Source organism: Nymphaea colorata, chromosome 1 (genome assembly GCF_008831285.2).
Source record: "Nymphaea colorata isolate Beijing-Zhang1983 chromosome 1, ASM883128v2, whole genome shotgun sequence".
Lineage (NCBI taxonomy): Eukaryota > Viridiplantae > Streptophyta > Magnoliopsida > Nymphaeales > Nymphaeaceae > Nymphaea > Nymphaea colorata.
The window spans coordinates 33,281,122-33,296,798 of NC_045138.2; the positions used below are offsets into that span (position 1 = coordinate 33,281,122).

Sequence of the window (15,677 nt, forward strand, 5' to 3'; positions counted from 1 at the left end):
AACTCCAAATGATTGTTGAATTAGGAGCTTGAAATAAAGATCGATCAACTACAAATGATTGTTGAATTAGGAGCTTGAAATAAAGATCGATCAACTACAAATGATTGTGGTTTTAGGAGCTTGAAATAAAGATCGATCAACTACAAATGATTGTTGAATTAGGAGTTTGAAATAAAGATCGATCAACTACAAATGATTGTTGAATTAGGAGCTTGAAATAAAGATCGATCAACTACAAATGATTGTTGAATTAGGAGCTTGAAATAAAGATCGATCAACTACAAATGATTGTGGTTTTAGGAGCTTGAAATAAAGATCGATCAACTACAAATGATTGTTATTTTAGGAGCTTGAAATAAAAATCGATCAACTACAAATGATTGTTGAATTAGGAGCTTGAAATAAAGATCGATCAACTACCCATGTCTGTTGGGCCGACCCCCATCGAAAAATAGTTAATTGTTTTAGGAGCTTGAAATAAAGATCGATCAACCACAAAAGGTTGTAGAATTAGGAGCTTGAAATAAAGATCGATCAACCACAAAAGGTTGTTGAATTAGGAGCTTGAAATAAAGATGATCAACTACAAATGATTGTTGTTTTAGGAGCTTGAAATAAAGATCGATCAACTACAAATGATTGTTGTTTTAGGAGCTTGAAATAAAGATCATCAACTACAAATGATTGTTGAATTAGGAGCTTGAAATAAAGATCAGTCAACTACAAATGATTGTTGAATTAGGAACTTGAAATAAAGATCGATCAACTAATTAGGAGCTTGAAATAAAGATCGATCAACTACCCATTGTCCGTCGGGCCGACCCCGCATCGAAGAAGGACTCGTGTTTGCATCCAAATTTTGGTTGGATGACCCGAATCGGGAATAGTGTGTGGGATTCGGATAATAAATGGACCCAGTTGTACCCGTGTCCGCCTGGTATAAATGGCTCGCAGCGTGCCGGTTATCGCTTTGGCCATTTCTTCCTAATCCTCCCCCGCTGGAACGATGGCTCTGAGACTGATCCTCCCGCCACAAAATCTCGCGCTAAGCTTTTTCAATTCTCCAAATGCCCTCCTGAGACGTCGCTCCCTCCTCCACTGCTCCTCCTCCGCCAGCTCATCTCTCTCTGAAACCCTAGGCCTGGATTTCAAGTACGGCCCCTCTCTTAGCAAAGGCAGCGAATTGCCGTTGGAGATGTTTGTTGTCGAAGACGAAGAGGAAGAAGACGGTGGAGGAGGAGGCGTCATAGACAAACGCCGGTTTGCCCGGGTCTTCGACGTCGCGGCTTTGAGGGTGCCCGCGGAGGATTGCTACGCTCTGGAGAGCCGCCTCAGAGGTCACCTTCTCAATTGGCCGCGGGTCCGTAACGTCGCTAGGGTTCCTGGAGATGAGATGGATGATGCTTTTCGGAAGCTCCTCTGGGATGGGAAGGTCGAAGGTGAGGAAGCTCTGAGTCGGAGAATGGGAGAGGAGTCGGAGGCAGCAGGGTTGAGTCCCATCCTGTACAGGGAGAAGCTGGTGAAAACGTTCAATTGCCGGGGTTTCTTGAACTTCCGGCACCTAGCCAAGATTTCGAGGCCGAAGGCAAAGCGGAAGAAGGAGGTGAGGAGGGAGGGGAAGGGAAAGAACGGATTCCTTGCGGTTGAAGTTGCGGAGAATGAAGGAGATGACGAGGATTTGAGCGGGTTGCTTGGGGAGGATTACAGGATGGGAAACTGGAGAGGCTCGACAAGGCTGCTACTTTTGGATGAGCGATATGCAAATAAGGGCGTTGATGAACTCCCTCAGGCCGTCAAGGTTCTTTTTATTTTCTATAAAGTTCTGAATGTCCCTTTTATTCAAGTACATATCTTCCAGAGAATACCTCAAAAGTTTCCATTTCTTCAATGTGAACTATAAATTCACTTGCGAATTTGCCTTGCTTTCTCTATTGAGATTCTTTTTTTTATTTTGCCATCAGGAAATTGTTATCATGATCCCAATAATTCTGAATGTGCAGTTTGGTTGCTTCAATAATACCGACATAACTTCCCGGGTTTTTGCTCATTTTGTTTCTCTAATGATCTTATGCTAAGAAAACTATCTCGAGGGCTGAGCGTGCTTTGGTTCTGGGCTTCACTGACTTGTTTAGCTCACTAACCATAGGTGATTTTTGCCCTATGGCGGCCTGCATTTTTAGTTATCGCGTATTTTCTTGCTTGCATGTTGTCTGTTGAGCCTGATGGCTTTGATTTGAAAGCATGTAAATCTCTTTCGTACATTATATAACTGTAAGTCATCGTGTTGCAGCTTATTTGGTTGGAGGAAAATGAGGGAAAGGAGGGAAAAATTGACGTATTAGTGTTTGGATGGTTAATTAAGGAGGAAGGAGCCTCAAGGGTGCATAGCGTAGCTGGTTGAGCTAGGGGCTTGTACTAAGGCAGGTCTCTAGTTCGATTCCCGTGGGCGTTATGTTCCTGTGTCTTATTGCGGTAGGGCGCGACATCTAAGCTGAAGGGTGCACCGTTGCTATCGCTGATACCGACGCAGCTCAGGACCCCGGAGGCAGGAGGAATGGGGGGGCCTTCGGGCCTTTTTCGGGCGGTGGGATTAATACCCCTTGCTCATCCGGAATTAAGGAGGAAGGAAACGACTAAAAATTATTGTGTTTGGATGGTAAGGAAAGGAATGGGAGGGAAGGGAAAGAAAAGAAGTCAAGAAACACATTTATTCCCTATCCCTCCCCCATGGAGAGACTTGGAGGGAAAGGGCTCTACTTATAGAAGATGGCACATATGCCCTTAACAACATATTATGATATCCCACTTTGCTCAAAGTACCTCAAAAGAAAGATTTGATTTACAAGCTTAACAAAATTTTAGCGTTATATTTCATCATTTTAGATATATCTTTTCAGTAGATTTATATTGTATGTGTATATATAGGCAAGAAATCTAAAATCTATTTGTGGAATATATTCATGCAAATCGCATAGCAGCTTAGATTTATAGTTTTATTACTTAAAAATCTTTTCTAAAACTAAAATGGAAGGAAAGAAAATAAAATGAGTTCCAAGTGTCTTTTCATCATAAAAATTTTCACAGAATTTTTAACAGTCAATAATTAATATTTATGTAAAACATGCATGTATTATGTATATCATCTAATAAATAAAAACAAACATTAAATTAGAGAACATTGAAGAGAAACTACTATAATTAATTGCATTTAATCAATCCTAATTCTCTTTTAAGAGAGAGGGTTTGAGAGATACATTGGGTTTAAAAGATAATATTATTTGGAAACAATTGTACAAAAATGATATTATCGTTTTAGGAGCATTATTGTAAAAAAAACTTAAATTTTTAACAATTCCTTTCTTTTCCTTTCCCTCCTCCAAACAAGCTTTTATAATTATCTTTTTCTATTTCTTTTTTTTCCCTTTCCATCATTAATCCCTTCCTTTCTTTTTCTTTCCTTTCCATTTTTTAGTATCCTTTCCTCCCCATCCCTCTAAGATTCTTAACATAGTGTTACTGAATTTTGTGCATACAGCACCCATGTAGGTTTCATCACATGCCTCCAAAATAATTTGCTCTTGAATCCTTGATAACCTATACTAGGATGCAGTTCACAGTTGACACAATTGCATTTTGTCTGATTTGATTCCAGCAGCTTGGATCCTTGTTATTTACTTTCTCTGATATTTTATGTAGATGGTTCTCCATAAAGGGGGTGAGCACAAGAAGAAGGTGGTTTCATCTGAGCTAGTCAAATGCAAGCTCACTTTATTTTATGATTACTGGCCAGCAAATGAGGTATGAACTACGTCATCCATTCCATCTGTTATAATTTTATGGAAGCTCCCTAAAGATTTTCTAGCTAGGTATCCAAAACTAATATTGTGAGTGTTGAAGAAAGAAAGCAGCATGTAGTTTTCTTCTCATCATGTTTATTACACCTCATGATTAGCTGCACAAAGTTGATCAATTATGTTATATCTTCAAAAGATTTTGATTGTGTGCAATCTGATCTTCTGTTTCGTTTTTATGCATGGGGTTCCGCTTTCGTTGTAATTCAATTGCAGCCTTACATATCCTCATTTTCTGTTTACGCTTCAATTAATAAACCAACTTTCAAGTAGAAATTTATTCCTTCACAACTTTTCCCTTCCTTAATAGAAACTTTCTTTCTTTAGGTACGTTTAGAGATGCCTTATTTCTCAAACTATATTTTGCTTTTTTCTCCATGTGTTGGATTAAAACATCAGTAAGAAGTTAGTCTGTGCAGGCTTGGTGTTTCGGTGTTTCTGCATTTTCTTGTAACTTTAATTTGTTGTATTTAGTTCCTATGAAGAGAAAGGTAATGCTTGAAAATTATGCCCTTCAGGTCTTGGAGTATTTGCTTCCTGAGAATGTCATAACGCCTACAAGCTTTGAGACTGTTGGTCATATAGCACATTTGAACTTGAGGGATGAGCATCTTCCTTATAAAAAGCTTATTGCTGAGGTGACTGTTGCATAATTTTGAAGTATTGCACGATCACCATGGCACACACATGTGTGTATATTTATTTATATGAATTTTTTGTTGTTTTGTAGATCATATTAGATAAGAACAAGCCAAGGATAAGGACTGTTGTTAACAAGACTGACTCCATTCAAAATGATTACAGAACAATGCAGCTTGAGGTTCTAGCTGGCAATCATTCTCTTGTAACCTCTGTTATTGAGAGTGGAATTTGTTTTCATGTTGATTTAGCTACAGTGTATGTTTCAAATTTCCTTTTTCTCCAATGTAAATTCTTTCTTCTGATTTATCTCCTTTGATTGATCTTGCACTTTAAGCTGTAGATAGCTTCTTCTATGATTATATGGTAAATTCTTTATATAGTGTCACTGATCTTCCAGAATGGCATCTGAAGGCTTTAATGGAATGATACCTTTTAGGATCTGTTCTGTTGTATGATTCTATAAGCCTTGTGCTTTTCTCCAAGGACAACCACATTTTATTGAACCCTTGTATGGACACATATAAGTGTGCTCCTTATGCATTAAAACATGTCAATTTTGGCTTGTTGCTTGTTGTTTCTGGTCCTGATTGAAGGGGTTCCGCTCAGTAGGCTTACAGGAGATTTGGTGGCAGTTGGCTTGCTCCAAATGGTGGTCGTTTCTTGCTATAGATCTTGGTTTATCCCTAATATTTGCTCATGCTTGGCTGATACTGAAAGTGGGGCAGACCATGTGTTTTTTATATAACATTTCCTTTTCATGGGGATTGTGGAAGCCTATATTTTCTCTTTTCATTTTCTGAAACTGTGTGCATATTTATATGTGCAGTGTGTCTGTTGGATGTGCTACTAAGATGATTAATAATTTAATACTGGTTTTCACATGATAGGTACTGGAATTCACGTCTATCAACTGAAAGGCAAAGGCTCCTCACCAGCTTTTCTAGCAGTGATGTTCTCTGTAAGTGATTCCATACTTTATGTATCTATTTGTCTTTTATTAAGTAGTCTTCCATCGCAAAACAATGGTTTTAGGAATCTAACATGGTCCAATTGGTGGATAATTTCCAATCCAGAAATGTGTGTAGAATGGCTGAAAAGAATAACTTTCCAGAAGCATTTTCCCTAGTAGGAAAACTAGGCAGGCAATTCCGGAAATATTTTTACTACTTTTTTCATAAAATGCCAGCTGAATTGGCAATGGAAATGCATTGCTCTGTGATTCCTCAAATGATGATTCTTTTTCTTCTTCACAAGAATCTCTTTGGATGGTATCTTGCTAAGGTTGTCAATTTTAATTGAAAGAAGGAAATCAAAATTTTCATATATCCATCTGATGCATCGTATTGGTTGATGAATGCTGTCTGTTGCATCTAAGGAACTAAACTGAGTTCCATGTTCAGTTGCTCACATAGACATGTCTACTACGTATTGTGACATACATCACCATGCTAGAAAAAGAACTGCATCTTTGAGTTCTACGGCAACAAGAAGTTGAGTTTCTTGTTCCTTTGAATTTGAATCTGAATGTGTTCTGACACTCTTAATGGATCTTATGTTGACTTCACCAACCACATTGTTTTGAGTTTACCCAGGAGTTTCTGTAGTTGATGCTTCTTCTGCAGTGCAGGTGATGTTTTCTCTGGAGTTGGTCCAATAGCCATCTCGGCAGCTAAGAAAGTAAACTATGTCTATGCTAATGACCTTAATCCAACAGCTGTGGAGTACTTGGAGAGAAACCTTGTTCACAATAAGTTGGAGAGGAAAGTTGAGGTATAAATCTTTCCTCTCATTTGTGCGGATGTATTTGCTTCAATAAATATCTACAGGAGAAAACTGCAATCAAGTTCTCATGACATATTTTGAAAGGACCTAGCAAATGTGTTCATTGTTTTTCCCATCTTGCCCTTTTATTGTTCACCTTCTTTGAAATTCCCTACCATGTTTGGCAATATGGCCACATCATTTTCTTATGTACAATAGAAATTAGAAGGAATTCCTCCGCCTGATCTCTTTCTTAAAGAAGTGTTTCTCGTATAGAAATATTTATGGTAATGCAGTTAAAAAATTCTCTGCCTCAGGTATTTAACATGGATGGGCGGAGGTTCATTGAGACTGTGTTTGCTCTTAGAAGGCCGGAGCGCATTACACAAGTGGTCATGAATTTGCCAAAAGATGCTGTGCAGTATCTTGGTAGTTCTTATCCATTTAGGATTTGGCTAAATTCTCGTAAATATGAATAATCATATTTCTAGTTTTGCATAACGTTGGTTTTATTTTTCCTGGTTGAACTGCCTTGTTAGACAGACCATACTTGTGTATGTGAGTGTGGTTTATCTGATATGGAGTATTACTATTAGGTATATCTTTATGAAAGTATGCTCTTGGCTCTCACATTCTCTAATATATAAGGGACTACTATGTTATGTGGTGTCAGATGTGTTCAGAGGCATATTCAAAAGAAGATCTCAAGACATGGACCTGTTATTGCCAAAAATTCATGTTTATGGTTTTTCTAAGGCTTCTGATCCAGAGTTTGACTTTCATGAGGTCAGCTTTCAGTTGATTTCAGATGTTTTCCAGCATTTACTGTACATTTCGTATTCACTATGAACTGTGCTGTTCCAGAGAATAAGGACCGTGCTTTGTGATGGAGCAATAAAAATAGATATGCACCGAGTTCGGCTTGTTGCTCCTGGAAAATGGATGCTATGTGCATCATTCGTTCTTCCAAAGAGTGTTGCTTATGCCAAAGACAAGGAACTTTTGCTATCATAGCTCGTCATGATGGCAACTGTGGCAGAAAGCCAATTTCACGGAATCGGGAGTACTTCGTGCGCCATTTTCATCTCTTACCTCGAACGGTTAATATACAAACCAAAGGTGTTCGGTGGGTGGTTGATGTGCAGAGGCATGTAAACAGGTACTTCCGCTAAAAGTGCATTTGCTTGTGAATACTGTCCATGCGCATTAAACATGAATCTGGTTTCCTGGAAATGATAGTGCACTAAGGGGCCATTCGGCACTAGGAACACCGTGTGAATGTTCATTGAATCTTTCCTAAATTTGAAGTAGATTAATGAAACATGTACAAATGTTGTATGAATCTACCCTAATTTTGAGGCAATTCATGTGACACTAATATGTTTTTTTTAATGCCAAATGGCTCTTTAAGGTGCACTTGGTTCTGTCAAACAAAGGAGAAGATCTTTTTTTTTTTCGGTGTTCTGCAGACAATCAAGATCAGCAAAGCTGATCTTCAGCCTGGTGCCATCAGACTGCAGTTGAGAATGCATCAGAATGGCCGATATGAAGATCGATGAAATATTTTGAGTCACGGTTGACGTAAAAGACTGAATTGATAAAGGTGGAGGCATCAGGTGACTGAACGTCTTCAGTTTGTGGTCAACTTCTACGGCTTAGGGCAAACATGCCTTCTTAGCTTTACTGTAATGTCTATTTTGCATAGTTTGTTACTAAAGAACACCAAGTAATCAAAACTAAATAAATATATTATGTTGAAATATTGCATGTTTGCCAATTTATCCTACACTAAATAATCAAAGCTAAAATGGGTATTTGTTCCCTCTATAAATTTTAAGTAATTGGAATCTCCTATCGTCTACTACTCCTGACTTTAGATTTGTAAAGTTCATCCGAATCATATATCTGAGGGCGAGTATCCGTGTCCTTCAATGAGTACCTCTTTTCCAGTTCTGCTGGCAGGGAATTCGGTTGTTCCATGCGTCAACGGTAGGTGATGCGCTCTTTGCCCAATGTCGATGTTCCCCCAATGCCGAAAGATTTTAGCGAAAAGAAGCATTTACCGAATATCGAACTCGTAAAAGCCTTGGATTAACAACCAATCCGTCTATGCCATCATCATGTCATGAGGCAGTACAAGGCCAGCGTGATCCAATAATATTTTAAGTCTATAATCCACCTGAGTTCTATGGTGATCCGACAAGATATGACTACGTTATATTTGCAATTAAAACTGTTCTATTCGACCAGGTAAAGACTGGATTGGACCTAGCCTGAATATTTTATTTTTTCCTCGTTAAATAGCTGTCGGCAGCTTTCCTTTTTAATTCCTTCTGGAGATTCAGTCTAACGGGGGTTGAGAATATTACCTTAACCATGAACAGTCATTGATTGCAAGATTCGTTTCACTGATATGGAACTAGGCCGTCCCTTCTACGACCAGTATACATCGAGCTTTTCCTGCCAATTCCGGTGCTTCCTACCTACATTCGTTTATCATCTTGGGCCCTATTTGGAGGTCCTATGCACCTGCACATCCCCTGTCTTGGAAGGTCAGACGCGGTCCTTGGACATCGTGAAGGCACTTTGTCCAACATACTTGTACGTCGGTCGTATGCCCCTTTCTCCGGCAACCTCTTGTTTCCGGCAACCTCTTGTTTGGTCATGTCTCCGTTGTGACTCGCCATCATATAACCAAGCCAGATCAAAGGATGTACCTTCAAACCGGCCGGTTCGGGAAGCAACCATGAACAGGCGGGTGTCTCATGACACCCTTATTATTTCAATCCTAAGAGTTGCGGAGGCTGAAATCTTTGGCTCAAGGGTACTAATTCAAAAAAACGTTTAAACCCATTAATTACATGTTAAAACAATTGAAGAATAAAAGGTACCATATCTAAATAAATAAATAGTTGAGGGTCGCATTTATAAAATAAGCAAATAGATGGGGCTACATAATGCGTAAATTAAATAAATGCTGTAGGACAGTGCGGGCAACTGCCCACACAAAACGGCGTGTGACGTCGACCCCACCTAATAGCTTCTTGGGCGAAGGTGGCCTCACTGTTTTGGAAAATCAAAACGAGGGTCGGAGATATGAGGAAAGTGCTTTTATTTAATTTAATTAGGCAAAAGGCAATTCTTCGAAAGGATTAAATACTAACAGGTGAGCGCTCTTGAAACCGATTTATACGCGGCTGAGGCACATGTAACCAGCTCCCTAATGTTGACTGCTCTTCTTCCACCCGTGTTTAAGGACAAAATATTTGGAATCATAAAACGTTACAAGGCGGTCGTTTAAGAATTTCTAAAATAGAGAAAGCATGTTTCAGCAAATACTTGCAAGGTAAACGGGTAAACGAAAGCTCATCAAGGATTGGGTGCGCATATGTAAAATACGAATGATTTCGATTCCTGTTCTGGTTTTTCTGTTTTTGTGAACCAGAGCAAGAGTTGGGTGATTTAAAAGTTTTCATACAGAGACACAATTTTTTAGCTATCACTGGAGACCGAGGTACCAAATTTGAAAACTACAGTTAGGCCTTGCGGGAGAGAGCGACGGGATTCCTGTGCCATGATGGCCTATGAGACCTGGTCTAGCGACTCTTTAATGGCGGATCAATTACCTAAAAGACAGTCAAAGATGAAAAAGAAACTTGAAATCTTTTTGAAAAGGATGGTTGGGGTGAGTAGCCGTTTGGATCTGACAGGTGCCCATTTGTTTGTTCCAAACTTTCCCAGATCCATGTTTTCACTATGTAATGCACAGCGGTCATCAGGTACTTGACTACTTTCTCTGGTTTGCAGGTTTCTCACTCTCTTTTATGGTAAAATCACAAAAGAAAAACAATTTGTACATATAGCGGCAGTTGGTATAGTGCAACTAGCGACCAGTTGGGGTCCAGGGAGACCTACTGCTAAGGATGAAACTCCAAAACCTGATTTTGCTTTCAAAACCAGGTTTTTGGTGTGTTTGGGTTCTATCAAAATTGGATTTGAGTAAAACCCAGTTTTGAGAAAACCTGGTTTTGTAAAAAGAAGCAAAAAACCTGACCCTCCTTTGGTTATTTAAAAACCAGGTTTGGGATGTGTTACCCAAACAAAAAACAGGGTTCTTTAAACTCATTAAAAAACTTGGTTTTCATGAAACCAAGTTTTCAAAAACTAGATTACACGTGGGTGTCATCCAAACACCACCTAAGCCTTTTCAGCTCAACAAATTAAGTTTAACCAAGTCTTGGTAATATGGAGATCCACATGGTTGGCGGCATGTGGTTATTTATGGTTGAAGCAACTAAAATATTAAGATTTGAAGAGTTCTAGGACATAATACACATTACCCATGATCGTTTAGGATGGACATGGATTGCTTGGTAAGTGTTCTCCAATAAGCAAATCGGGTGATGCATGAGGTCAAAATTTTATCACCAACAAGCGCCGTTCAATATTCAACTAATCCAATCTTTATTGTATTGATCGGTTTTTTATGCAGTGAATCGCAACGCCTATCATCGAGAAAAACTAACTAAACTAGATCATGATTTTTGCTTTTGTCCTAGACGATCCAACTCCGTTATTCTTTAGATGTTCGAAGGAGGAGAGATGCACGTCATGTTGCGCCTCTTTCATCCCGCGATCACATGGAGACACCGGAAAAGACAAGCAACACCGCCTCCGTAGACTTCCTTTAGGGTTGCAAAGTGGTCCCGATCTGATTGGAGATTTTATCAGTATTTAGAGGATATGATTATGATCCTTCCGGTAACACATTTTTCTCCGATGCTCCCTAATCTTCACCAACAAGAGTGCCATGCATAATCTCAGTTGCTAGTTGGCGAAATAGAGAGAGATCATAAATACTCAGAGGTTTCTGTTAATGTACAAAGGTGTCACATGCCAATATGAGAGATGAAAGCAGGTTTTCCTTACTTTTCTTATGCTATATCTATTTTTTTCGGTTATTCTTCTTTACATTCTTTTCATACAAAGTAGATGTTCTTCCTTTCCTTCTCAAGGTTTTTCTTAAAAGCAAAATTTCAGAATATCACAAATTATCTTCGAAGACCGAGACATGCATGGGGGAAGAGAGAGAGGGACCAATTACCTTCGGTGTCGATCAAAGTGGGTGAAGGTGTAGGAAGGATCCACAACTCAGAGCGCCGGATCCACGGTGTCCGCCCCGATCTGGTAAAACGACAGACCGGAGCAGTGGAGAGAGCGGGAGGGGCTCGCACGTGCCGCCCATCCTCCGTACGTCTTGCCGTCGCTATTAGCAGCCGCCACCTCCTCCTCCCCTACCCCAAATCATCCATCCATCGCCTTCGTGGGGCCACCCGCCGCGGGGAGTAGAGTAGGGGGTCCTCGCCGGGAAATTCGAAGGTTCCGGTCATCGAAGATTGCCAGCTCTGCTCCGGTGAGCTTTTCTCATCAAATAATAAAATCTCGATCCTCGACGAATAGTTCACGACTTTCTTCTCTCAGTTTCAAAGCACATGAGCATGTCAAGAAGACCATCCCGAAAGAGTGAACCGCTTTTCTTGAGCTCCCATGAATTCCTCTAATTAAAGTTAACCATTACAACTGGAAAGAATGGCCCTTTTTCTTTTTTACGAAGGAAAGCCGGAAAAATTTTCCGTCCAGAATTCGGGGGGGTTGGTGAAAAGCTCTAGAAATGACCACTTGGAAGATGATGATTGGCGGTGAAGAGTGGGGTGCATGGTACGGGGGAGTGAGGGTTCAGCCAGTCGGGGCCGCTGCATCACGCGAGGAGGAGATTTGATCTCGTCGTACGGACAAGAACGGGGCTGCCGGCGGTAGCCGGTGATGGCCTGCAGGAGGCTGCCTATCTCTTTTGGATCTTTTCGAGGGTCTTCTGACAGATGAAATATCTTCCCCCGCCGGTCTGGGGATCGGATGTAACCGATCTCAAAAGGCTCCGGCTCGTTATCTTCCGATACGCACAGTATCGTTTTGATGAGGGACCGTTTCGGACTTGAGATTGCAATGTCATGTCGCTGTTGCTGATATGGGGGACGGCCCAAGATTTTCATGCTCCTTTGGGGGGGGGAGTCCTACCATCAACGTCGTAAGGCCACCACATCTTTGTGTTATCAAGAGCATAGGATTGCTGTGTCTTTCCGGTGGAGAGTGGTGTGCGGAGTGGGAGCACTCATGCCAAAAGGGTTGAGTTTATGCACCCCTCGCAAATGCAAATATTGTACTGGAAAGAATCTCTCCCCTCTTACAAGTTACACCGTTTCAAAATTTCATATATATTGCGAGTAAAGTAAAAGCATGGTTGTCGATCGATATTCCTTCCCACGCATTGAATCCGCAAGAATGTAGCATTATCGCGGGATTTGGTTGCCGAAGAAAAATTAACCGGCGACACCATTGGTTGCCTAAATCACGTAAGTAAACCTGCAAATCAAGAACGCCTCCAAGACGGCCTTAGCAGCGGGAAGGAAGGACATGTCCCCGAGAGCCAAGCGTCGTGTAGGCAGAAGAAGAATATAATTAAAAAGACTAGAAAACAGTGGGCCTGTGTCTCAGGTAGGTACAGAGAGAGAAAGACAGAGGCAGAGTACGGTACTAGCACTAACTGTATGCCCCACACGACGAGGTCCCCACAAAGGGGAAGGGAAGGAAGGGAAAGGAGCCTCTTCCCTTTCCTTTCTCCCTTAGGGTGACCTGTCAGGTGACTGTGAGCAAGAATTAGCGAGTGAACCCTCCCTCTCTTCTCCTTCTCCTGTGAATCTCTATAAACAATGAGAACCAGAAACCGAAAGGACTAGAAAAAAAAGGAGGGAAACGAAAGAATAGAAAAGGAAGATGTAGGGGATAAATATGCAAACCGCCGCACTCTGTCGAGCCATAATGTCTCTCCAGGCAGCAACGCTTCTGTTTCTGCTGCTGCTGCTGCTGCTCTTCCAACACCACCACTAGGCTTACCTGAAACGTATAGCCATTCTCTTTCACTGTTGCTTGCACCCAGCCCCTACCAGCTACCACTAGGCTACCTGACTCCACACTGCGCAACCCTATAAGGTACCATACCAGAATCCGACTCTCCAACATCCCTCTCTTCCTTTTCCCCATCTTCCCATTTCACTTCATTAGCTAGAGAGAGAGAGAGAAGGTTGCTTCATGGCGACGACTTTGCTTCTGTGGCCGGACAAGACTGGAGACGACCAACCACCTGAGAAGGAGAAGCAGGACGCTGCTGCCGTACCCCCAAGGCTGAAGAACCGAAAGGGTGGCAGGACGGCGGCGAACGCCCCTAAGAAGCAGCCTCAACGCGGCCTGGGAGTCGCGCAGCTGGAGCGGCTCCGGCTCCAGGAGCAGCGGCGCAAGATGTTGGCGGAAGCCGAGCTCATCCAGGGACAGCAGGCAGCGTCTGCGCTTCAGTACTCATTCCCGTATGCGGACGGCCGGAGCTGCCCCGGCGCCGGCGTGATGGTTCCCAGGTTGGCGCACCCGGCGTATTCAGGAGCCGGGTCCTGCGACAACCCACCGAGCCTGGCTGCAATGCAGCGATACCGAATTGTCAGCAGCGTCCGGCCTCCGCTGTTTTCTGATGGAGCGGAACGGTTCCTCGGTGTCGGAGCTGGCGCCGATCCGAGGCTGCACAACGTCTTCCAGGCGACGCCGGAGAAGATGAAAGAGCTCTCTTCAAACCAAAACCTGACCTGCTGGTCGGACCAGTGCGAGACCTGCAACAAGGTAGGCTTCTGAAGATTTTCAGAACGTTCCTTCCTGTACTCTTTCCCTCTCTAGAACATTGTCCGCATTCTCTTTGCAGTTTTCTAATCAGTTTTTGGGGATGCGTGGTGATGGTGATGGTGATGGATGATGGGGTCTGCAGAGAAGAAAGCCGCAATACGAGAACCATGGGTTCGTTAAGGAAGGGCGGCAAGGTGGTAAGTGGACGGACGGCTGTGATCTGCTGAGGCTGGGACTCTGGACCTCCCAAGCTGCTGATCTCGAGAGGATTGACCGGGAGACGATGGCAGTGAAAAGAGGGGAGAGACATGCACATTTCGCCATGGATGTCGACGAGGTAATTTCTTGATTTTGATTTTGGATGGTGTCTAATGAAAGGGTGCGAGTGAGGTCACTTTTCTGCTCCTTGGTGGTAGCGGGATTTTACGGCATTAGCTTTGATTAGTTGCAGGCGGTGGAGAGGAAAGGGAAGGAAGTGAACGAGGGAAGAATATGGGAGTACGAGTTCTTCCCGGCCAAGAATGGAGGATCAGAAGGAGAGGTGAAGAATGTGATGGCGGTTGGTGAGCCCTCTTCTTCTGGTATTGGCAGTTACGCTCCTTCGTCGGCCTCTGCGTCGTTGGATTTGTCACTCAAGCTTTTTTCTTGCTGAGAAACAACAATTCAGTTTGTTGTTTATTGTTTTCTTGGATTTTTGAAACCGTGCTGTTAAAATGAATCTGAAGACGTTTCTTTCTCTCTTCCTCTGTACCTTTGTTTAGGAGCTCTAATTCTTCTGTTTGTTTGCTTTCTTGGTTCTTGAGATTTTATGTGATGACTTTCCCTCTGTCTTTCTCTGTCGTTCTTTCTCCCTCTCTCGTTTGGTGGGCGTCGTAGAATTTTTCCTTCATCATTTTTCACCTAGAGAATAAACCTGGAAGTTCGTTTCTCTCTCACTCTGTCTTTTTGGTGTATGTCGTAGAATTTTCTCTATTTCTTTTTACTATGTGGAATAGAACCTGTATCTCTCTTTCTGTGGCAAAGAAAGCAGGTCAGTTTTTACTCTGGTTTTGCTGCACTGCCCTTTTTGATGATGAGTATCTTTCCGTCTCCTTTCAAGTGGATTTGGTAATTGTCCTCTCCCACCCGAAAAAGATGTACGTGGTCCTTTCGGAAACCAGCACAAGTTTGTCCCGCGGATTGTGGTTTTTGTTTGTGGACGATATCTCAAAAGACAGTCACGTCCTCAACATTGAGTGTAGAGCAGGCATCCACCAATAGGAGACAAGGCTCGTAAGCACCATCATAAAGCAAGCAGACCCGTCTCTCTCTCTCTCTCTCTCTCTCTCTCTATCAGAGTTTTGTCATTTGTGTCACCAAGCCTTCTTTCTCTGTGATCGGGGACGAACCCCCAGCAGCAGTTCTCCGGAAGCTTTTTTTCTCCGCGGATTTTTCATTTTCTTTTTCTCTTCTCCATCTGCTTCTCTCTCTCTCTCTCTCTCTCTTATCTTTTGTGGCATGATAGCTACAGTTGCGTTGTTTTCCCACCAACCAAGTTGGATGTTACCTTTCCTTTCGAATATACTGAAATATATTGAGGATGGCGCTTCTGCTTTAACCTGTCTTAGTTACACCGCCTCTTTGGACTAGGTGACTGATTCCCCAAAATCTGGTGCCACAACATTAGATCTGTTGGTTTCCACTTTTCAGGCGTCTGTGGAG

The 15,677-nt window shown here is 42.1% G+C and overlaps 2 protein-coding genes across 5 annotated transcripts; both read left to right on the plus strand.

Annotated features, from left to right (window-relative positions):
- Positions 1-963: 963 nt before the first annotated feature.
- LOC116246110 (tRNA (guanine(37)-N1)-methyltransferase 1) lies at positions 964-8,014 on the plus strand. 3 transcript variants are annotated; one of them, XR_004170650.2, is made up of 10 exons: positions 964-1,798; positions 3,697-3,798; positions 4,370-4,489; positions 4,582-4,748; positions 5,381-5,451; positions 6,121-6,263; positions 6,572-6,683; positions 6,928-7,040; positions 7,119-7,413; positions 7,666-8,014. XR_004170650.2 is itself a non-coding variant. In XM_031617816.2 (9 exons), exons 1-9 carry the CDS (start codon positions 1,007-1,009, stop codon positions 7,266-7,268), a joined length of 1,770 nt encoding a protein of 589 aa, XP_031473676.1. In that variant the 5' UTR covers positions 964-1,006; the 3' UTR covers positions 7,269-8,014. The 3 variants fall into 3 exon arrangements, 1 of the variants encoding a protein (XP_031473676.1); XR_007572325.1 differs by having other exon boundaries at positions 7,724-8,014; XM_031617816.2 differs by having other exon boundaries at positions 7,119-8,014.
- A 3,049-nt stretch (positions 8,015-11,063) lies between these two features.
- On the plus strand, positions 11,064-14,706 carry LOC116245762 (uncharacterized). 2 transcript variants are annotated; one of them, XM_031617300.2, is made up of 3 exons: positions 11,064-13,976; positions 14,119-14,313; positions 14,422-14,706. In XM_031617300.2, the coding sequence occupies exons 1-3, from the start codon at positions 13,401-13,403 to the stop codon at positions 14,626-14,628; spliced, it is 978 nt and encodes a 325-aa protein (XP_031473160.1). In that variant the 5' UTR covers positions 11,064-13,400; the 3' UTR covers positions 14,629-14,706. The 2 variants fall into 2 exon arrangements, with proteins under 2 accessions (XP_031473160.1, XP_031473161.1); XM_031617301.2 differs by having other exon boundaries at positions 14,428-14,706.
- Positions 14,707-15,677: the final 971 nt, after the last annotated feature.

Excerpts from the sequence above, each read along its gene's own strand:
- LOC116246110 (XM_031617816.2), top strand. The coding sequence starts at position 1,007 with ATGGCTCTGAGACTGATCCTCCCGCCACAAAATCTCGCGCTAAGCTTT. Across the intron at positions 4,490-4,581 it reads ATAAAAAGCTTATTGCTGAG|ATCATATTAGATAAGAACAA; the intron begins GTGACTGTTGCA and ends GTTGTTTTGTAG. Across the intron at positions 7,041-7,118 it reads CAGAGTTTGACTTTCATGAG|AGAATAAGGACCGTGCTTTG; the intron begins GTCAGCTTTCAG and ends GTGCTGTTCCAG.
- LOC116245762 (XM_031617300.2), top strand. The coding sequence starts at position 13,401 with ATGGCGACGACTTTGCTTCTGTGGCCGGACAAGACTGGAGACGACCAA. Across the intron at positions 13,977-14,118 it reads AGTGCGAGACCTGCAACAAG|AGAAGAAAGCCGCAATACGA; the intron begins GTAGGCTTCTGA and ends TGGGGTCTGCAG. Across the intron at positions 14,314-14,421 it reads TCGCCATGGATGTCGACGAG|TTGCAGGCGGTGGAGAGGAA; the intron begins GTAATTTCTTGA and ends AGCTTTGATTAG.